Source organism: Ictalurus furcatus, chromosome 15 (assembly GCF_023375685.1).
Source record: "Ictalurus furcatus strain D&B chromosome 15, Billie_1.0, whole genome shotgun sequence".
NCBI lineage: Eukaryota > Metazoa > Chordata > Actinopteri > Siluriformes > Ictaluridae > Ictalurus > Ictalurus furcatus.
The window spans coordinates 11,972,745-11,997,315 of NC_071269.1; the positions used below are offsets into that span (position 1 = coordinate 11,972,745).

The 24,571-nt window shown below is 39.7% G+C and overlaps 1 protein-coding gene across 1 annotated transcript; it reads left to right on the forward strand.

The window, feature by feature from the left end:
- The first annotated feature begins 5,589 nt into the window (after window positions 1-5,589).
- Window positions 5,590-21,340, forward strand: phf20b (PHD finger protein 20, b). Its single transcript, XM_053644368.1, has 14 exons — window positions 5,590-5,736; window positions 8,166-8,268; window positions 8,721-8,892; window positions 9,026-9,110; window positions 9,969-10,045; window positions 10,221-10,641; window positions 12,849-12,947; window positions 14,354-14,494; window positions 14,668-14,727; window positions 15,388-15,645; window positions 15,857-16,024; window positions 16,147-16,233; window positions 18,412-18,543; window positions 18,776-21,340. The coding sequence occupies exons 2-14, from the start codon at window positions 8,186-8,188 to the stop codon at window positions 19,027-19,029; spliced, it is 2,037 nt and encodes a 678-aa protein (XP_053500343.1). The 5' UTR covers window positions 5,590-5,736; window positions 8,166-8,185; the 3' UTR covers window positions 19,030-21,340.
- Window positions 21,341-24,571: the final 3,231 nt, after the last annotated feature.

Consider the following 24,571-nt stretch of genomic DNA (forward strand, 5'->3'; position numbering starts at 1 on the left):
TATTTTGAGGGGACAGCAAATTTACACCGTTACACAAGCTGTACACTCACTACTTTACATTGTAGCAACATGTCATTTCTTCAGTGTTGTCACATGAAAAGATATAATCAAATATTTACAAAAATGTGAGGGGTGTACTCACTTTTGTGAGATACTGTGTGTATATATATATATATATATATATATATATATATATATATATATATATATATATATATATATATATATACACACACACACACACACACATATATACAGTATACTGTATCTCTGAGCATTAAAATATCTGTCCTTGGCCTGAATTTGCTAGCATGCTCACTCCTGGGATGATTGACAACTACTGACTTGAAGTCTTGCCATTTGTAAACAGTCCTTCTCATTGTAGAATGGTGAATTTCAAATTGGTTGGAGATGGTTTACAACCCTTCCCAGATTGATGAGCAGCAACAATTGCTTCTCTGAGGTCAAGAACACCAAACTGCCAAAAGTTGTGCATTTATAAAGGTAGTCACACTTCATGATGACTAACTAATCTTGTGCATTTCATTAGTAACACTTGGCTGCTAATTTATCTCTTAATGATTGTGGAAGTAGGAGGGTTGAGCTTGTTTGTCCCACCAGATTTCTGAATGTTAGTTTAGTTGTTGGAAAAAATGAGTAGCCATTGACTGGTTAGCACGCTTGCCTCAGACCTCCGGGGTTATGGGGTTTGATTCCCGCTTCCGCGCGGAGCATGCATGCTCTCGCCATGCATCAGCAGATTCCTCCAGGTACTCCAACTTCCTCTGCCAGTCCAAAGACATGCATTATAGTTCCCTGGGATAGGCTTCCTGCAACCCTGTGTAGGATAAGCAGTGGATGGATTAGACATTGAAATCCGTTGTGTTTTTTTATTGTCATCCAAGGTTATGTTTGTTTATAGGAATTTCTGAGGCCCGCGCATTTGGTTATTTAGGCCATCATAAATAAAAACATAGAATTAGAGGGTGTACTTTCTTTTTCCCATGCTGTATGTGCAATATTGTGGGTCTACAGAACTGGGAGTGATGAGCAAGGCTTTATTTGGCACTATTTTAGCATGTTTCATATTTTAAATCATCTCTTACAGCAGTTGTAAAGATTGGTCTTCCTAATTATGAGTAATTTAACTCTGTGGTAAGTGTGTGATGTACACTTACATGTGATGTAATAAAGTATGCAAGATCTCTAGAGCAAGGTATGTGTGTTCAAAGCCCTATAAAGGTGCAAATGCACCAGTATGTTTAATGGACAATAAACTGTTTAAAATGAACAATGGTGTGAGAGGTACCTCTTCTGGGGACAGTGGTCAGAGCAGGGGCCCAGAGCTTGAGGATCCACCAGATTTGGGCGAAGACACATCATGTGATGTCATCACAACGCACCATTTGACGTCATCACAGCGAAAGGCCATGCAAAACAATTTCATGCAATTGCAATTTTGCAAATTCAAGTAGTTTTCTGCAAAAACCACAAAAAACAGCAAATTGCATCACAATTTTTTTTAAAAAGCCACAGCAAAATCAAGAATTTTTGGCCACAACAGTCACAAAAAAAACCCACGAAATCCTGTATGGACTGCAAAACTGTTGACTGCCTCAACTTTTTCACCATTGATGGGATGGTAAACACTGTGTTATTGTTTTCTGAAGTTCAGGATTAGTTCTTTGGTTTTCTTGGAGTCGAGAACCAGGTTGTTATTACAAGTCCACATCTCCAGTTTCTTTACTTCCTCTCTGTAAGCTTATGAGTTATTATTAGAGATCAGTGATGGTCATGTCTTCTATAAACTTTATGGTGATGTTGAACTTCTGGATGTTTTCGCAGTTTCGAGTATAAGAAGGCTCAGCATGCAGCCCTGTGGTGCTCCAGTGTTTAGAGTTATGGGGGGAGAAGTGCTTATCCAGACTCACTGCTTGTGGTCTGTTGGATAAAAAGTCCAGAATCTAGTTGCACAGGTGTGCACTGAGGCCAAGGTTGTGTAGGCTGCTGATTAATTTGCTGGCAGAGCTAAAATATCTGTGATAAGCCAGTGAAATAGCATTCTCAGGTGTAGGCAAACTGATGTTAGTGCAAGGTGGAGGGGATATGGCTTTTTATGTGCTAGGACAAGCTGCTCAAAGCACTTCATGATTATGGGAGTCAGTGTGAACAGGCGATGGTCATTCTGGTTTTTGACAGCTATTAGTTTTGGAACCAGCATGATGGTTACAGGGTATTTTTTTCGCTGATATCTGATCCACCATTTTTTGCTGGTATATTTAGAGCTAGTTTGATTAACCCTAAACGTCAGACTAACCTATATGTTGTATTGATCTGAACTCTGGGTATGTCTCAACCAGACCCCTAGTTCAATAGTTAGGGCACTGATTACGAAGTTGGCCATTTTAAGGGCTGTTTACGTTGCAAAACCCTTCCAGTGCACTGGAACCTTAAAAAAAATCCCACAATGCACCGCAGAAACCATGGAGCATCAATGCTCATTATGTTCCCTTACTGGTTTGTTTGAGTCTAATGACTTTTAAGTTTTTAATGATTTAAAAAAAAAAAAATCCACTAGCTTGCCTATGATCCTGCTTGACATACCATGACAGAAATACATTTGACTAAGCTAACAAATTTATATGACATATAAAACTTTATATGTAAAGTTGGCATACCATGACAGAAATACATTTGACTAAGCTAACAAATTTATATGACATATAAAACTTTATATGTAAAAAATATTTTAAAGGTTTTAATTTTTGGCGACGTTTTACAACTTGAGTACATAGTTATTCCGCCAGAAATTCAGTTATTAATGTCAAAATAGAGTGCTGCAGGGATGATGTTATTTTGTAGGCCAACCCGGAAGTTAGCATCACCCTGGTTCCTGCTACAAACAGCCAATAGGATTTTTTCCATTGGCTTTTTGATTATTACAGAAAATAAGCTCTGTGACTAACAAAAGTTTATGATTCTTATACATTTTGTTCATTAAGATAATCTTCACAAATGAGCATGACTTTTATGAATTTTGAAGCCTAAATACAGTCGCCAGAAGTAAAAAGCTAAAGTTACGAACCACACCACGATCAAGTAAAGTAAAATGCATTTTTCAAATAAATTACATTTTGCCCCGAAGATTTTTTCTTGGAGCGGTTTGTCACAAAGTAACTGAATGTCAGTAAAAGAAGATGGCAGTGTTGTAATTATATATATACATATATATATATATATTGTTACAACCCGCTAGATTTGGGATGGGAAGTTTTTTTTTGTGTGCTGTGCCATATTTTGTGTGCAGGTCCGGACTCTCGCCCAGAGTTTCCAGCCTGACCTAGCCTGCCTTGCTCCCGCCTCCCAGGATGACATCACTGAGCGGCGGCCATATCTGAAGAGGAAGAAGATATATTCTATATTCACAATTGTATATTCACAATTCTATATTCTGACTGCTGTTCTGGGTTTTGACTCTTGCCTGGGGGTTGACTGTGATTTTGGTTGTTCCTGTATCTGGTTGTGTATACTCATCACCAGTGTATACACATTCACTTGGTTCACTGGCGGTAGGGGTGTGGCTGCCATTTCTTTTGGGAGAGGGTCCTTTTGTCTCTGTTTTTGGCTTAGGGAGTTAGGGAAGTATTTGTATTTTCTTTGATATTTTCTTTTTAGGTAAGCTAGCTACCTAACAATAGAATCATTTTGTTTATTATTTTGGCTTTTTCCCACCCTGAAGTTATGCCTGGTTTGGTTCTTTGTAGAATTGTATGTATATAATTCTGTGTTTTACAATATACCACAACTTTGTTTTGAACAGCCTTGTTGTGTTCTTATTCCTGGCTCCCTCATTTTTAAAGGTCAAATTCCATTGAATCCCGAGCTGGTTACTCTGTGCGGCCTAACCTAGACTGGGCCGTAACAATATCTTCAGTGAACAGACACGAGACCCATCAGACAGGGTTTACAGCAAAATATGTGGAAACACTGGTGTGGCTGACAGCTCTCAATTCTGCCAAACGCTAGCTCACACAGTCAGTGTGAGGAAAAATGGATATATGCAGATTTTCTTTTCTTTTTAAACCAGTAAAGTGACTGAAACAAAAACAGTAATATCCTCTGATTCTGAGAGTGAAAACAAGGTGTGTAAATGTCTATATGAGTTCCAGTTTACATGAACATGATATGAGTAGAGCATAAGGAAAGATAATGTACTTTGCATGGCACTGTAGCAGCTAAACCCATACAATGATAGCTTAGTTGTGCTTCCCCTTGGCTACAGACACCAAACTAGCCTAGTTAGAAAGGTTTTATATTTTATCGGTATGGTAGTCCTACAAACAGCGACAACACCCAAGGCATGTTTTATGATCAATCCAACTTTTTCTGATCATGTCATACATTGACAGTGAAGTTACCTCAGCTTCCGTAAAACAAAATTTAGGCTAACTTAGGCTCAGTTTCAATCTCTTTACTTGTTAAAAAACAAAAATCGACTTATATACATTTTTCCTCACACTGACTGTGATCTAGTGTTTGGCAGAATTGAGAGCTGTCAGCCAATAAGACATGAGTGTTTCCACATATTTTCCTGTAAACCCTGTCTGATTGGCCTCACTTCCTTTTCCTGAAGATATATATATATATATATATATATATATATATATATATAATTACAACACTGCCGTCTTCTAACGTTCAGTTACGTAGTGACAAACTGCTCCAAGTGGAGAATTATTCAAGGCTAAAGAAAAATTTTTCCCAGACCAGGTTATGCCCCTGGTCCTTTCCAGTGCCCCAACTCATGTACACAATATAATGATTCACGACCTAGGGAGCTGATCGAGACATACCCATTGTCACTGACTTGTGAGAGACCTTGCACCACAGCGGCCTCTAGTGGCCATAAGCAGAAGAATTTAGCGTCGTTTGGCCGCCAGGTGCCGCTGTGGTGCAATGTCACTGTCAGATCCACGGAGACTGAACCGTTGGAGACAGGAGGCTCCTAAAACCAGACAGACAATACACCGTATCAGACTGTCTGAGCAAAGACTCTCAATACTGAAAGCCACGCTGACAAAGTGCTCATATCGACTATTCTGGCTGCCTAAAGAGTAGAGGATATACCAACAGCATGCTCAGAATTCAGTCAGAAACGGGCAAAATTCTACAGAAATTTGTGCTCATTTCATCCATAATTCAACATCGAGAGAAATCAGTGCACCTGCAAGAGGAACACAAAGGGTCCTTACACAATCAGCACAGAACATCTTATACACTATATTCACAAGCCTTGTTTTAGCTCCCTCTATATTATTATTATTAGTAGTAGTAGTAGTTAAAAGTAACTAAGTAGTAGTAACAAATTGAATACTGATTAAGTCTGAACTGATTGCACTAATTGTGTTTGCTTAAAAGAAAATAAAACAAAAATAACACCAAGCATATCTGGAACAGGATTTTACATTGAAAATGCAAAAGAAGAAGGAGAAGAAAATTTTATACTTCCTTCTAAAGTATTTGGTTAAAACGATCAAATAAAATAAAGGGGGGGGGATAAAAGAGGGAAATGGTGAGGTGTTGCGCATGCGCAGACGAGCGCCGCCTCGTAAGCACCGGCCTTGCTAGCCGGAGAAAACAAACTGCGCGGATAACAGTCAGCACGCGGCGCAGAGCCACACTGCACTCACTCTTGTTCTCACTGCACTTGGAATAACAAAATCCCGTCAAACAACGGTAAGTGGACTGCTTTCCTTATAGCTCGGTTATTTAAGTAAGTGTGCGACGCGGTCTGATGTTTAGAATTGTGAATGTGTGATGATGATGCTGTTGTGATTAGACCAAACTTGTCTTCAGTACATGTGTGCCGACGCTATCAGACACTGATGAGTCATTTTGAACAAAAGTGGTTGTAGTGAGAGGTTCGCCCGTCAGTAATGTCCGCTACATGCAGAACTGCGCGAGCTGCGAGCAGAGCTGTGTCAGTCAGCACCACTTTTCGGTGAAGTTGCTGTTTGGCTTTCCGAGTCATCATTACGGCGGAGTAGGCCGAAAGGAGGCCGCTTTGCGATAACTAGTTGACAGACAGAAGGCTGGCCAATCAGAGGACAGGAATCAGCACACGTCTGACACGTCCTCCAATCAGCTTCTACTGTAACCGTGCGCTTCGCCAGGGCCGAGTGAACAATGTAAAACGTCTAAACAGGCGAACTTACGGATAATTGTGGAAGAAACGCTTAAATATTTAAGTTCGTGCGTGTGTAATGTGATGTTTATGTGTTTTGGCATGCTTTGTTTTGTATCTATATAAAGTGCTACATCGCGGCTCGCGCTGCGCTCGCACACAACGTTGCGCCCACGTTTTTCCACTTCGCTTGCGGAGTACAGGAAAAGTTTAAAGCACGTATTTTTGTATTTGGCCCCATACAGCACGTTCTTCCGTCGTATTACGAGATAAATGTTGTTCACACATCATGTGTTACAAAGCAAACATTAATGCCGGACTCGAAATGAAGAGGCGCGTGCTTGACAAGAAGGTAAACAGCAAGGAGGAAACGTATTGCGCGCCATTTGCGTCATGACGCTGCCCCCCCTTTCTCTCTTTCTTTCTCTCTCTCTCTCTCTCTCTCTCTCTCGCTCTCTCTGTGCGTCCGCTGAATACGACATTGTTTTAAACCAGACTCGCTGCGGAGCCGTTTAAAATCGACCCTGAGACAGTTATTTAACGATTTTTTTATTGTTTGTGCTCATTAGAAAACACCTCTGACCGTGACTGCACGATGCACAGGCTCGCGCGCTGTGGCTGGAGTCACGTGAACACGGAGAGGGCCTCTGAATGGACCAGATTTGGGGAGGCGTTTATAAAATCACAATCACGCTCGCGCTTTCATTACCACTAACTATACACAGTTTACTATACACTACAACTGTGTACGGTTTCAGATACACAGCTAGCTGTGTTGTTTACCACAAGAATATAAAGGGATCCATAGAATTTAAATTAAAGCGAAAGCAATTATAGTTCTCCCCCCCACTATTAAAGCTGGGGTATAAATTTGTGATATACACTATGAATTCACACTTACATTATCTTATTAGCACTTCACTCACAACTGATGACACACACCTGTTGCTGTAATTTCAGTATTATTTTCTGTTCCAGCCGCCCAAAATCAGCATGACCCATGAACAGTACATCAATCCTAAGCAGTCTTAACAGAACAGAAGGATTAAACATAAACTTTTAGCTTCAAGTCTTTCTAAGCTTGAATTGTTTTATTTATATAAAAAATATAAAAACCCTGACACAAGTTATGTTGTTAATACTCCATAACCCACTTCTGCGTTTTTGCATCCATTTGTAACCAGACAAAGCAGAAGGTTATTTCCAGCTATCAGGTTATTTAAACCCTCTGCATTTCCCATCCAAATGACACATTATTGGACACATCCATGCTGTACAGTGTAGAAGCCAATGTTTCATAACGTGGTGCTGATTAAGGATTCAGTCAGAATGAATCATATATTATTATATTGCTTGTAATAGCCCCCCCCCCCATCCCCCATTCACTCTGTATTTAATTATAAGCAATAGATCTAGGCTATCCACCCTGATAATGAGATTTGGAGTTAAGGTTTGTCAGCAGAGGTTCTTAGGAAAATTCTGGATTGTGGTTTTGCCACTAGAGGGTGCACAAGAGCCAGTTCTTCCTTTGTGTTTCGTGCCCTGTTTTAATGACTTGACCATCCTCTTTGACTGAAGGGATTTCTGTTTTTTTTTTTCCTCCCACACCTTAACAAACAAGGAGAGTTCAAATAAAAGAATTCGCATAACATGTTGCTAAAGTTAAATGTGTTGGTGTTTTGTGGCCGGGGGGGGTTGTCATTTAAGTGCCCATGCTGTTGTTGTTCTAAAAAAAAAAATAATAATAATAATAATTTTTTTAAATCTATTCATTTTAATGCTCAGTGATTCAGGTTTTGATCAAATTACACTATTAATTTTGACATGTGACTTTTACATATTTTGGAGGATTGTTTTTGTTATTTGTGTGTAAACACATGAATTCAGGTTTGTGAGTACCAGAATGAGGGTATTTGCACCACATGAATTTAATCTGATATATGAAACCATGCATAGCTGATTAATGCCTTGTTTTCTGAAGGTCGGTGCGAAGCGCACAGCATGACTAAGACGCCTCCCAACAGGCGAGGGATCACGTTCGAGGTGGGGGCACCATTGGAGGCCCGGGACAGTCTGAAGAACTGGTCAGTGTTTCTTTCTCTTTCATCTAGTTCTTGTTCTGTCTTGGCAGCCTTGACTTCCCTCCTCCTCTGTTTTCACACTGTTACAAGGCTCAAGCCAAACACAGCTGCGTGAGCTCCTTGCTTTGTTCAGCGTTCTGCACCACCAGCATAGCCCCTAGCTTCTAGTCCGACTCTGTTTTCATTCAGGGAAATGCGAGCCTGCGTTTTAAAGCATTCACACGGAAAGTGAGAGATCATTTATAAATCTCGATCAGCGAAGAGCCGCAAATAAAACAATAAGCATTTGAGAGCCTAACTAATGTTAGGGAAAATTCCTCGCCATAACCAGCAGAGGCTCTTAATTTAGGCCAAATCTGTGCAACTAGTTCGCTTGCTATCATTTGAAAAAAGGTGCAGTGTTGTGTGAAAATGTTGATATAACACCTGCTGGTTTAATGCGAAATCTTTTTCAGGTATGCTGCCAGCATTGAGAAGATTGACTACGAGGAGGAGAAGGTCCTGATTCACTACAGACAGTGGAGTCATCGCTATGACGAGTGGTTCGACTGGAGCAGCCCTTACCTTCGGCCTGTGGAACGAATCCAGCTACGGAGACAAGGCCTGCAGGAGCACAACATGGTCCCGGTGACTACTTACTAGCAAAAAGAGATTGCGGTTACTTATTAATAGAGTTTTTTTGTTTGTTTTTTCCCCCTTTTCCTTTTTGTAACAAATAAAGCATTGTTCATTATTGTGTGTGTTCCTTATGTTTTTCCAGGGTTTTCAAATCAACCAGAAAGTTTTAGCCAGCTGGTCAGATTGTCGCTACTATCCTGCTAAGATCCTCTCCCGTGATAAAGACGGTCAGTTATTGTGGATGATTTATACTAATAAGAAATTATTGGGACGTAATTGTGATATCCTCAATCCTGAAAATGGGTGGACAAATGATGTATTCATTAGCAAGTCCACAGGGCAAGTCAAACCTCCAGTGCACTTCCCAGTCTACTGTAATTGACTAGGGTAAAAAGTAGTATTTAATGTAATATAATAATACATGGTGAGTTAGTTAGCTATTTAAGACTATACATGATAAATACTAGAGGTCGAACGATGGAGGATTTTCCCGATAATGATAAGTAAGTTGGGCTATACCTGCTGATAACCGATTTCAAAAAAAAAAAAAAAACTGATACTGAATCAAAATATAACCCCCAAAATCAAATATTGCTGAACTTTATTACAAAAATAAAGAGTGCTGACTGTACCATGAAAATGTACTGAACGTTTTAAAAAATTAAATAAATATTCATATATAAAGTAAGTAAGATATACATCCAAACTGAACCAAAAAGTAGCACTCGAAATAACAAGTAAAAATAGAGACATCCAAAACAACACAACCAAATTTGTCAGCAGTAGTTTTTTTTTCCTCTAGAGGACGCTCTCGTACTGTATCATGACAACGTAACCTCGGACTCAACTGGGGAAAACTATTGGTGTGGATCTTTTTTTTATTTATCTGGCAAAGCAATCAATCGATCGACATCTAATCAAGACATATGATGATTATTCTTTTGTAACATTTTTAATGAAGCACATCATGTTTTTGTCCTTGGCAAAAAATCATCACGTATAATAATAATTTATTATTATTGTATTACAACACATGATTACTACTTTACTAACCTCAATTGCGTGCTGATTTTGTCTTGTTACAGATTCTTATACAGTGAGGTTTTTTGATGGTGTAGTTAAGACTGTGAAAGGGATAAAGATTAAACCTTTCAGAAAGGAGGTAAGAATCCACTCTTGCCATCTGTGGTAATCAGAATAAATACAGACTAAATTCTTTGAGTATTTTTGATAAATTCCTTATGTAAAAATTATTTTAGTAAGAGATAAAGTGATCCTGAGATGCTTCCTTCAGCATTAGGCTCAGGTGAATGCTTTCCTATCTTTGCAATCTACAGAACACGAACAACAAGCCGGGGCAGCCGAGCCGAAAGCGAGCAGCAGGAAAGAACAGCAAGGCCAAAGAGAACGGTAGGAACCATCAGGATGGTGAGACCGAATCGGAGGAAGAAGACTCAAAGGTGACAGACGAGTGCAGCAAGCTTCAGGACACCACGCTGGCTGAAAAGGAGCCGTCCGAGATGGCGAACGGACACGAAGAGCAAGAGGAAAAGCCGTCCGTCGTCGACGTGAAGACAGAAGCACTGGAGAACGGAGGAGGGGAATCAATGGAGATGAATGGAGGGGGAGAGGAGGAGAAAGTTGGAACACTTCAGAACGGTGCCCATGAAAGCTGTGGAGAGGGACAAGAGAAAGACGAGAAAGAGAAAGAGGCCAGTCTTGGCCAGAACAGGAGAGCAAGAGGCAAAGTAGTGGAGGGTAAGACTGAGCTGATGTGCACCCCTGCAGTTGTGCTGACTTTTACATGTGAATGTCTTTTAGAGTGTGAAAGAGTTGGTTTACAGACGACTTGGTTGGAAACGTTGGGTCTGATTTCTACCTGTTTGTGTTGGGATGCCGAGAACAGGTTTATGGGTAATAGGGCTTGTGAAGTCAGTTAATACGTTTACATTGCGCTTACTTGTGCTACAAATAAAGTAACAGAAGCTCACCAAAAATATTCTGAATTGTAAGTCTTGTGATTTGGTGAAAGCTACAAATAAATTGACTTAAATAAATTTCACATAGTGTTCCCAAATAAGCAAGAAAGTGGGGGAGTGCTATGTTATAAAATCATTTCTCAATGAGATGTTAAACATGTAGAACTAATTAGTTGTGAATTAAACTAAACTTTTTCAGTTCAACTTGATGATGAAAGTACTCGCATTTGTCTTTTCTGCTCGAACTGGGTGTTTACACCAATCATAAGCGATCACTCTGTGGGTAGGGGAATGCCGTGATCCCACTGTAGACTAGGGCTCTGCGATATGACAAAATATCATATCACGATACTTGAGGACATTTGTACGATACACAACGTACCACAATATATAATTTATCGAACAAACTGTCCGCAAGACAGTAGTAAAATAAACAAAAACTGACTATGATGATACTTTTCTTTAATGCCTACAGATAGATAGATTTTTTTTTTTAAATATATCAAATTAATGTTATCCATCCATTTAGTACATTTGTGAATAAAGCCAGTGTGATCACTGAGAAAGCGGTTAACGTGACAGCCCTGCTGTAAACAGACTAGTACATCAGAGTGGGGTGTGTGCAGGATTTGTGCAGGTTCTGAAACTGGTTATCATTAGAGATGCACCGATGTATCTGCCGATAAAGGCTATTTTTCACGCCAGCGGCAAATAGTTTAAAAACATCTGATGATCAGGGCTGATTATATCCTGTCAATCAAAAGAGGGCGGGAAAACACATTGACTTCGTGCTGTGTGTAAAGATGTCTCTTGTTTGGAATGATGACAAAACTGCAGTTTGTAAGCTCTGCACTGTTAAAATTTTACACCGGAAGTGAGTAGAAGTGAAGCAGTAGTTTCGGTGAAGAGTCAATTTTTTTAATTTAATTTTTTTTTTTTTTTTGCTGCACTGCTCGAGTTGAATTAAAAAAGCAACAGTACACCACTGAAAGATTTAAATGAAGATGAGATAACAAAAAAGGTATATACTGCACAGAAAAATATATTTGTAGAGAAGTATATTTCATATCCAGTTAATGTTAATATATAAAAAAAGTTGATATTATATATTAGCAGTTTGATGTTCAGTGATGAAGTAGAAATGCTTTTGTTTGTGGTGAGTGAATGTGAGACTAACAGGAGGTGTTTTAGAATTCAGTCAAAGTTAATATGAATTAATAACATTCAATAATTTAAGAAATCTTACTTTAATCTTCAGAATTTAGTTCATGTGTTAATGTTGATTAGAGTAAAGTGTTTTCTGTTTATGAGAGTTTTTATTTGCATTGCCTTCAGAATTGTGGAATTAATTAGTATTAATTTAAAAGAAGGCATAAAAGGCAGAACTATCGGTTATTGGTTTCGGCTGAGAAATTTATTATCGGTGCATCTGTAGTTATCACACTTGTTTTTTAAACAAAAGGATATTGTTATTTATTTATTGTTCGGTAGTGACATGTAAGTGTAGCATCTGCAGCGCTGTGTGTCGATGGCTGATTGATTTAAAAGGATTGTTTATCCGGTAGTGCTAGGTAGGGATGTGATCCAAACGATACAACTAACATGCAAGCATAACTGGAGCAGTTTGAGTGTCGATTTGTAGAGGAGCTCTTCAAAATATTAGGGGAACGCTAAAGTGATCCTCATTTGTTGGAAGGAGGGAAAACCTTGGGAGCGTGTGGAAAAAAAATGGAGGCGATTTATATGAAGCATAGGAGTGTAAGCGATGCTCATATACGCATAAACAACCAAATTCTTCTTAGCTTCATCACTACTATGAAATGCAGGACTTTGCTGTGTTTTGCTTGTCGTTTTGTACCCGTGGTTTTTTTTCCCACTATTGGGAAACACCCATGTCATTAAAAGAGCTCCAGACACAGATATTAGCAGGTCTTGTTTTTTGATGAGTCATGCTGATGACATTGTTGGCTTGTGTGCCTCGTATAGGAAAAGACGCAGAACGGGCCAGTGTTCCAGAGCTGAGGAAAAGACGTGCATCCACGGGACAAACTCCTCCATCCAAGAGGAGCAGAGCCAATACCACAGGTCCGTACATGCAGCCCCTCTCTCACGCTCGGACATAGAGTTGAGGTCAGAAGTTTGCATACACATCATCATAAACATGAATGTCATGGCAATATTGGGCTTCCAATAATTTCTTTGAACTGTTCTTTTTCTGGGGCAGAATGATTGTACAACATACATCTTTAATTAAAATTAAAAAAAGAATTTGGTTCACAATTTTTTATTTATTTGGGGTTTTCTGTAGTCAACACAAGGTCAGAATTATACATACAGGATCAAAAATATACATGCAGCACACCTAATATTTAGTTGAATGTTCCTTGAGCAGATGCTTTTGGTAGCCATCAACCAGCTTCTGGCAGAATTCTGGTTGGATATTTGACCACTCTTCTTGGCAGAATTGGTCGAGTTCAATGACATTTGTTGTTCAATGCTTAACAGTTAGTGCAGTGTTCTTTACTCCTTCAAACATAACTCTGGTTATTGTGGCCAAACAACTCAATCTTTGTCTCATCTGACCCTAAAACTTTCCTCCAGAAGGCCACAATCTTTAGATGGGCTTGATGGTGTTGATTTTGGAGCAGGGGCTTCTTTCTTGGAAGGCAGCCTTTCAGTCCATGGCGATGTAAAACTCTCTTGACTGTAGACAGTGACACTGATGTTCCAGAAGCTTCCAGTTCATGGCAGACCTGTGCCTTGGTGGTTCCTGGGTTTTTCCTGACCATCCGAACCAATTTCCTCTCAGCTGAGAGTGACAGTTTGGGTCTTCTTCAAGACCCTGGCAAAGTGGTTACACTTTCCAATAACTTGTACTTATGTATAATTGTTTGAACTTATGATCTTGGAATCTGCAAGTGTTTAGAAATGGCTCCAATAGACATTCCTGACTTGTGTAAATCCACCAACCTCTTTTACAGATCTGCACTGTGCTCCTTGGACTTTGCCATAGTACTGTGTGTTGGTCAATCCATTGAGTGCTGTCAAACAAACCCTTGTTATGTTGGCACTGAGAAGCTGCCAGCTGTAGTCAATCATGATCACTAACAGGAAATTAAGAGGCCTTGGTCTTGACAAATTAAAGGACATTCTGGAACTTTCAGCACCACTGAATTAATCAAGTGTTTATATGTATATTTTTGACCTTGTATGTATAATTTTGTCCTGTGTTGATTTACAGAAAACCCCAAATGAATTAACACTTGTGAACCAAATTCTTGTTTAAAAAAAGAATATATATATATACACACACACACACAAGATGTATGTTGTACAATCATTCTGCCCCAGAAAAAGAAAGTTCAAAGAAGTTATTGAAAGCCCAATAATGCCTGACATTCATGTCCATGATGAGTGTATGCAAACTTCTGACCTCAACCGTAACCTTAAATAAAATTAATCTTCCCACATTGTGTTTTCCCCTCCTACAGACAGAAACAGTCGATCCCAGATCAGACCTGCTAGATCAGATTCTGTTCCAGAAAGCTTCGGTGATAAGGAGGGTCTCTGCAAGACGGGTCTTCTGGAGAACCCCAAGCCTATTGTACAGACAGCGTCTAGTCCTGATCTTGGTACGTCATTACTGTTAAATAACTAATCCCACTTTTATATTACTGGAATGCTTATATTCATGCTTATACAGTTCCCACATTAAAATGAATTATGCATGCTAATAGCTTTTTATTTATTTAGTTATTTAGTTATTTATTTATAAATGTATGCTCATTGGTTTTATTTTCCTCAGCCACGCTGCTGCAACGACAAGTCCACCTCCCAACCACCAATAAATACAGCAGGGAACCATGTGAGTGTACTCAAATATCTCTATCCCCCTCTTTTTTTCCCTCTGCAAATGATCACTATATTTCATATGAACTAAGTAGATTTAACAGACATTTCAAAACATCACCCCACCCCTGGTAATTAGCATTCATGACTATTTATTAACAAATGTAAAGGCAGCATAAGCTATGTTTACATGCAAAGATTTCTGCAAAACGGAATAAATCGACGTGGTCTGTTTATGCGGATGCAGAACATCTGCTGACCTTCATGTTACGTGTGATTACAACTATAGTGCATGTATGCATCAGCTTTTGGTGTCAGCATTACCATAGCAACAAAGCACGCGTGAGTCATGTCTTAGTGTAAAATGAAACAGACGGTAATTATGTTAGCAGAGGATTTCAGCTGCCTCTCCTGTGTCTAGCAAGTGGCAGTCTCCAGATGTGCTTATTAACCGGAAAGCTTTGAAGCCGTATTCTTGTGCCATATCAGTTCTACTTTGGAATATCGGACCTGCCAACCTTCAAGCATTTTGTGTATTAGCTTGGGTTTTAGCAACAGAGTATGTTAGAATGAGATATTGAAGGACCAGTTGTATTATTGTGTGTCATAGTGGTGTCATAATGGTCACTCAGACAGTGAAAAATGTAATTATGGTTACATACCCACTCACTCACAGTGTACAGGGTCATCAAGAACCAGCCGCCGCCCATTCTCTCCATTGAACTGGACCATAACCCGTTTAAGTGCCAGGTGCCAGGCTGCACCAAGTCCTTCCGCAAGGCATCTCTGTTGCACTATCACATGAAGTACTACCACTCTGAGAGCGAGCTGTGCTCTTCACACAACACACACACCTCTGAACCTCAGGCCCAGGATAGCCACACGCACACGTTGGAGACTCCGCGCAGACGCCGCACCGTTTCTGCATCTCTAGGTAAGTGTGAGATATTGTGGAGATTGCAGTGGATTCGATAAGGTGCAATAAGGTGTTTTTTTGTTTTTTTTTTTTTTTTAAACAAATTTTACAATGAATGCTCACTACACATGGTGTCTCTCTTTTCTCTTTATCATATCTTGTGTGTGTGTGTGTGTGTGTGTGTGTCTCAGCGTCTCATTCTGTCTCTCTCTCTCTCCCTCATACACAGACACTCCATCCCCGCTGAGTGACAGTAAATCCAGTCACACCCCGTCACCCCATACTGCCAACGGTGTGCATCGTCAGCGCAGCTCCTCCCACTGCGAGAGAAGCAAAGAGAACCAGCACACCAACCGCGCGCTCCATGACGACAGAGACTGGGTCACCATGGAAACAGGTATGGGAGTGCATCCCCCTCTTCACATCTACTGCTGCACATGAAATACTCCTGCTATGAATGAAAGCTGTTAAAGCTTCGACATAGCTAATTTATGAATTTTTGGGGGGGTTCGTGGATAGAACAAGAGAAGAGGCGAGAAAAGAAGCCGAGGGACTTCTGCATCAAGCCAAAGAAGAAGAAAAAGAAGAAAAAGAGGTCCAAGTCAGGTGAGACAGTTGGACATGTGGCTTAATCTCTCCACTGTGTTCAGGTGCTTTTCTGTTATCCAGGCCTCTTGAAGACAGACACACACATGCGTACATACGCTCACGAGTCATATACTGTGTCTGTTGTTTCTAGGATAACCATATTTTTTGTTTATTTAATGTTGTTACGTGTTTTCAACCTGATGTATAGTCAGTGGCTGTGTTTGAAATGTGCTTACGTACTGTATCATATTTTATCAGTAGACTGCATCAATATGTATATCAATAGTGATATACTATTCTGTGCAGTAGTGATCAAAATAATAAGCTGTGATAATCACTGTCTGATTGATCAGCCCCGCTGTCTGTATACATACATAAGGCACTGTAGCTGACGGTGCTCAAGTAGCATTAGCCCCATATTTGGAAATTCAGTTTAAGCAGTATGCCATTCAGGTGTCTTTTGAAATATTCATGGTTACATACCGCAAACTACATACTGCTTTTAGTCTGAACTCGCTGCAAGACTCTAGGGAGGTTTTCACTTCTTTCCTGTTTTTGAAAGTTGTTTTTTTTTCTTTTTCTTGCTCTTCATTGGTGTTTGTGATTCCTGCTTCATGATCGTGATTCGGGAAATGACCGCAGTTCATCTGAGGTCGACCGATCAGTTTTTCAGATTAATCGGCACCGATTACTAACTGGGGGAACTATCGGTTATCTGCAAAAAATCCACACCCAATTAGGTTTTCCCGGTCACTTCCGTTCCGGGAGCGGCTGACAAGGGTCTGCCGTCGTTATACAATACGAGAGCGGCCTCTAGAGGCGAAATAAAAACAATCACTCCACGTTTACATGGACAACAATATTCTGCTATTAACCCGATTAATACAATACTGTAAGAAACTATCATGTAAACAGTGATTATTGATCTTAATCTGACTAAAGTCATACTCGAAGTAAACACAAATTGAATTAAGACATGTGGAGAATTCCTATTTTAGTCGCATTATCAATGTGCATTACAGACATGTAAACACCTTAATCACATTATTAACATTGTGTGAGAGTTTTGACCACATTTTGTGACGGGACACGTACACACACGGCAGTGCTCAACCGTTTGACGGCAAACAAGAGAGCACGGCTGCGTCCGAAACCGCATATTTACCGACTATATAGTAAGTGAAATACTCGCACGTATGTGATTTCGGATGCAGCCCGTGGCTTCAAGCAGTCATCTATTAGCACGTATAGCATGACGAATAATTAACTGCACTTGCGTTCGTAAAATTAGAAATAAAAACACCCAAAACTGTATACGGTACCATAACGAAGACGACCTGTATGTCGATACGTGAAATTCTGGAGGGAACGTCGGACAGCGTCGCATGGCGACGTAATGACGTGTGCCGTTAATCGATCTAAGTTCTATATTATAACATTATAACATGTAAAACCTGAACATGAAAAAAGCAGCTAAAAGCAGCTCATGTAAACACCTTAATCACAATATTGTCTTATTCAGAATAAGGTCAATAATTAGATTACTACTGTCCTTGTAAACGTAGTCAATGACACATTTTGTCTTTTTTGGCTCATTTTGGATGTCTCTCTTTTTTGTTATGTGGAGTGTTACTTTTCACTTCAGTTTGGATGTATATCTTTTATTTACTTTACTATTTATTAATAGTTAGTATATATTAATATTTATGTATGTATTTCATTATTAAAAAGTACAGTAAATTTCATGGTACACTCAGTGCTGTTCAGCAGTATATTACTTTGAATGTTATGTTTGCATTTAGTGTCAATTTTAAAAACTATCGGTTGCTCAATCGGTTATTGGCAGGTACCGCCCAACTTGTTTATCGGTATGGGTAAATAGTCCACCATCGGTCGACCTGTAGTTTTAATACATGCTGTGCAGTACTCCGAGCACTATAGTATAGGAGTGCCTCCTCCTCCTGCTAGCTTGTCTAATGTATAATAATGGCAGTGTTCCTATTACTTGCCTCATGACCTATTGCTAAATTCTTTAACATTATAAACATTAGCTTTTATCGATGTTGCTCAGAGATGCCAGTGTTGCCTGTGAATTCCTCATGGCTAGGAAGCTGCTCCCTCTGTCTCTGTGTGTGTTAAGCGTGTGTCTTATATGTCCTAACACTTTCTGGCATCTGCTCTCCCTTCCTCTGACAGACACTCATGGCAGTGATAAGAGCAATGGCTTTAGCTCATACCCCTGCAATCCCAATCAATCAATCAAATTGCCCCTCTCCCACAAACACCGCTCCTGCGCCGCACACTTCCCCGAAACAGAGCTTGATGATGGTGGGTATCAAACACGGGGGGCCCTTTTTCAACCAGGCTTCCTCTCTGCTTCTTAGTCTGCTTTTAGTCTCAGCTTTGATCCTATTCTTTTCTGTTGTCCTGTGTTCACTTATGGCTTTTCTCTTTTTGGTTCATATCTACTCCCCTATCCCCCACTGATTTATTTCAACTGTGTATGTGTTTGTGAGGTTACGCAAATGATTTTCTTCATCTCTGGTTACCTGTGCTGCAGGTGAAGACAGCGGCAGCGATTGGTCCACAGACAGCCCTCTATGGAGCGAGGAGGAGTCGGAGACGGGGCTCGATCTTACCACGCCTTTCTCTGAGCAGGGGGTGGAGACGGTGGGTCATGACTCAGAGATAGTGCGCTGTGTGTGCGAGGTGCAGGAGGAGAACGACTTCATGATCCAGGTGGGCTTGCTTTGCCCAAAAACAGAGCGTTCTTCTAGATTAGTGTCAACTTTTTACATACAGCAGAAAGACTGAAACGGACATTCATGGCTTGTTGTCATGATTGAGGAGTATATTCAGTGGAAGGCAGGCAGAATTGCGGTTTATTCCTTCCTCCTCCCTCCTTCTCTTTTCATAAAAGTCACGCCAGGCCCCTATTTATTTATTTATTTATTTATTTATTTATTTATTTATTTATTTTTTATGGCTCCGCCCCAGGTGGTGGAGGCATTATGGGTTTTCATGAACGAGTGGTTGAATGTTTGTAGGATTTAACTCGTTCAATTTTGGATTTGATCCAAACATGACTAATGTCACAGCAATGTCAAATGTCTCTGAAATAGATTTTCTTCAGTGGCTTCCTTCCTGTTTGTCATGCAGAGGTGTTACTTAAATGTAATTCATGTGCAGGCGCTCAAGGTCACATTTTCTAGCCGTCTGATATTTTTGCCATCAGTTTGTCAATCCGTTGGTATGAACATTTTTGTTAGTGCAATATCTCAAAAATTTATAGGTGATCGTAAGATTTGTTAGGACTCATGCTTGCCATCACTAGATGAATTCTTTTTACATTTCTGGCATTGATCCAAACATGGGCAAGGTATATTTTACAAGTATTTAAGGTATACAGATTAGTAGCAGTACTTGTTGGCAGTGAAGACTTTGAAGGCATTGAGTTCTACTTGTTGTCACTCGAGCAGCCAGACCAGGAGGGCAAGTGGGAGAAATCAACATGGAGGACAGTGATGGAAATATTAGGAGATATTATATCTGATATGTCTTATCAGATATTTTAACATGGACCAAGTAGTCTCCTCCTCGCAATAGGTATGCTAAATATTGACAGATCAATGTAATGTTTGTTAATAAAGCTAAAAATAAGTACACCCCATGGAAATGATCAGCTTTTTTGACATATTTGGACAAGCAAACATTTGATCATCTCTGAAAAAGTGCTTATTAATGAAGGTGATGTACTTGAACACAAAAAACACAAGGAAAATGACATTTTCAATCATTTATTAAACAGAAATATTAATAGATGTGATATTCTTCTGTGGAAAAAGGAAGTACACCCTTGGCATCAGAAGATAGTATTGCCCCCTTGAGCAGTGTTTTTTGCATAATTGTCCACCAGGTTTGCTGGAATTTTTCACCACTCTTCCATGCAATAGTCTTTCAGTTGCAAGATGTTTGAGTGTTTTCTTGCATGTACTGTCCGTTTCAAATCCCCCACAACATTTCACTGGGATTCAAATCCGGGCTTTAACTAGGCCTGCTTCTCCTGAAAATCTTTGGTTTGTGGCAAACATGTCTGCTGTTACTGTGGCCAAACAACTCTATCATTGATTCATCTGTCCAGAGCACATTATTCCAAGAGGCCCGATATTTGCCTATATGCTCATTGGCAAACTGTAGTCTTGCAAAAGCTTTTTCCTGGCTCGCCTCCCATGCAGTTCAAATTTGTGCACTCTCTTTCTGATTGTAGAAGCATGTACTGTGACACCAGCGGTTGCAAGGCTTACTAGCAGATCCTGTGATGAAATAAAGCTAGGTTATCAGTAATAAATCTAAATAGATCATCTGTTAGTTAGCTAGTTAAATAGTCTGTATAATCAGAAGGCATAGATGGGTAGTGATGTAGTTACGGTTATAGTATGCATGCTTTCTTCAGCCTCGTTTTTTTTCATTGATACAGAAAGCAGTTTTCTATAGAAAAAAGATGTCCACCCTAATCATAAAAAAGAAAAAACGATTCCCATGTTCGGATGAAAAGTTTGTAAATAAATAAAAACTTGTAAATTTAAAGAACTGTTAGCATTTAAAGAGCACGGAAACTTTTCACCATATAATACATTTTTTTAAAGCCCTATTCGGACTGGATTAATTTTACCTGGCGAGGGTGATTCATGTAATTATTACTGGTCTATCTCTGGATTTTTTTTTTCCTACCATGAAAGGACTTGTGGAAATAACTCCAGGTAATATACATCACTTCTTAATATACGTGTTCATAAAAATATTTCTTCAGTATGGAGACTTCAGTAAGTCTCTTTTCTGTCATCTCTGTCCCAACCCAAGTATTGGCGGAGTTTAAACAAGAAATTATAAACAATGTTTTATAGGTACTCGTCAGAGACGCGATCCCTCTGGGGCTTTAGGTTAGTTATTGAGTTCCTAGCCCAAGTGTAGCCAACATATTATGGGCACGTAACCTATTAATGATTGTAATGAGGCACAAAGGCAATGATGTATACGTACTACAAATACATTTTGTGTAATGTCTTTGCATGCATCATGAAGACACTCCCATTGAATTGATTTATACAGAGTGTTCTTAGTAATTTCTACAGTTATACTCTGCCAACATTACTTTACAGACATGCACTGTATGCCCAAAAGTTTGTGGACACCTGACCATCACACTCGGATGTATTTTGTTGAACATCCCATTCCAGATTTAGTCCCCCCTTTCCTGTTATAATAACCTCCACACTTCTGGGAAGGCTTTCCTCTGGATATTGGAGTGTGGCCGTGGGGATTTGTGCTCGTTCAGTTACCAGAGCATTAATGAGGTCAGGCCTGGGGTGGAACAGCAAATCATCCCAAAGGTGGGCTTGAGGTCAGGGCACTTTGGAGGACACTTGAGTTTTTTTTGTTTTTGTTTTTGTTTTTTTTTGTTTGTTTTTTTCTTTCCACTCCAACCTTGGCAAACCGTGTCCTCATGGACCTCGGGGCATTGCCATGTTGGAACAGGTTTGGACCCCTTAGTTCCAGAGAAGGGAAATTGTACAAGAACATCCTAGACAGTTTTAAAATAAATAAATAAATAAATAAAATTAATAATAATAATATATTTTTAATTTATATAGTGCTTTTCCAGAGCTCAAGGACGCTTTACAATACAGTGATGCATAAACAATGAACAATCATGGACAAACACACAATGTGAAAAACAAAGTGTGATCAAACACAGAAAAGTAGTAGATTGTGTAGTCACTGAGAAAATGCATTATAACAGATTTGTGTTTCCATCATAGCACACATTATAACAGTTGTGTGCTTCCACCTTTGTGCCAGGCCCATATATGGGTGTGATGTTCAGGTGTCCACATACTTTTGGCCATATAGTGCATACTGTGTAGCTCAGTGGTTAAGATGGTGGACTATTGATTAGAAGGTCGTGAGTTCAAATCCCAGCTCTGCCAAGCTGCCACAGCTGGGCCCTTGAGCAAGGCCCTTAGCCCTCAACTGCTCAGTTGCATAAATGAGATAAATGTTAGTAACCACGTTGCCTTTTTATTCCCCTCTTCAGTGTGACGACTGTTTATGCTGGCAGCATGGCACGTGCATGGGCCTGTATGAGGACAGCGTCCCTGACACTTACAGCTGCTACATCTGCAGGGACCCTCCTGGTGAGCTGGCTTAATCTCCACTCTGAGGATTCTCAGTGACGGCCATGAAATTAATTTTGTTCCACTGCTACCTGTGCAGCGGTGCAGCACTAAATGTATTATTTATGCTTGGGATAGATATCTGGTGTCTTAGGATCACAGTCCGCATTCTAGTGTTGTGTCAAACGTTTCCACCTTCTCAGTAACGAAACTTTGCGTTTGTCAGATGATGCCTTATATCATTGACTATAGTCTTGCTTTAAACTTCTTTTTGTTTGTGAATGCTTTGTGCTCAGCTCAAAGACAGAGTCAGCGCTACTGGTACGATAAGGACTGGCTCAGCAGCGGTCACATGTATGGCCTGCCCTTCTTAGAAGAAAACTACTCTCACCAGAACGGCAAGAAAATGGCAGCCACGCATCAACTTCTGGGCGACGTGCACCGCGTGTTCGAAGTGCTGAACGGCCTCCAGCTCAAAATGAGCATACTGCAGTAGGTTTTTTTTTCGGGGGGGGGGGGGGGGGAGTAACTTTGTTTATTCTGTTGTCAAGCTTGGTGGAGAGAGATATAGCAGATTCCATGTTGAAATCCAAGTTAAACAAAGATTAATATAGTTGGTGAGTAACTGAGACTTTGTAGAAAGACCATACCTGAAATTCTTTTTTTTTTCCGTTTTTTTACTTTTCTTTTTTTTTTTTCCATATACAGTCCCCTCTGAAAGTACTGGAATGGCAAGGCCAATTCTTTTGTTTTTTGCTATACACTGGAGACACTTGGTTTTGAGATGAAAAGATGCACAGATCAGAATTTCAGCTTTTCCTGATATTTATATCTGTGTGTTAAACTACTCAGAACATGGCACCTTTGGTGGCAAAGCACCTGATTTCTCGGTGAAAAATCGTATCCATCACTTTTCCTCATTAGTGACATGCTTGCTAATTGAAACAACTTCACGGAAACAATCAAATTGGCCTGCTGTTGTGTTCTAACTTCTGTTCTTGGTGCATGTGTTTTATGGCAACGTGAACTTTTTTTTGATGATTTTTGACCTCTTTCCCCAATGATCCGGAGACATTTGATTAATCTGTTTTTTTTTGTTTTGTTTTTTATTTAAAAAACAGATAGTTTTAGTTAATAGTTTATTTGTTAGTTTATTTAAAATAAAATCCACAACTTGAGTGGTACAAATATAAACTTCAGACTAAACCTTTACATTAACACAACTGTTTGTCCAATTTATACAGTATCTCACAAAAGTGAGTACACCCCTCACATTTTTGTAAATATTTGATTATATCTGTTTGTGTGTGTGTGTGTGTGTGTATGTATGTATGTATGTATGTATGTATGTATGTATGTGTATGTATGTGTGTGTGTATGTGTATATAATATATATATATATATATATATATATAATATACACACACACACACTAATAGATCACTACCATTACAATAAACTACAGAACCTACACTGCAAGTGCACAAATACAGAATATAATGACGAACTTAAATTAAACCAAACCTTTTAAGCAACTTGCATCAATTACTAGTTAGTACTTAGTACTTACTTAGTAATTAGTACTGTGTGTATTACACTTATTGGCTTTCATATGTATGTAAAACAGCCACTGAATAATTTCTGAACTATTAATGAAATGAAACCTGTATTGTTTGTCTGATAGGGCTCAGGCTCACCCAGACCTGAAACTGTGGCGGCAGCCCTGGAAGCCATCTGACGGCATGCTCAGGAAGGGTATGGGGCATTCTGGTATGACCACGCCCTCTCCCTGCTCCCCTCACGCAGCGGACTCCACAGATGGTGAGCAGGTCAATTCCAAGCAACCCGTGCCTCCTGCCTGCTCCTTCCAGACGTCTTACATCAGCAGCGAGCACTGCTACCAAAAGCCACATGCATATTATCCAGCACTGGAGCAGCGGCTGGTGGTGGAGACGCGCAGCACCGAGGAGCTTCTGGAGCTCGAGACGCGCAAACTGCAACTGACCAATTCTAAGGTGGTGTAACCGTGCACTATTGTTGATGTATTTAGTATACGTAGACAGAGAGTGGATTTTACAGATGACTAAGTTGGGCGGTACCTGCAAGATAACCGATTGATCAACTGTAATTTTTTAAAATTTATACTAAATGAAAATATAACAAAGTAAGATATTGCCGCTCTT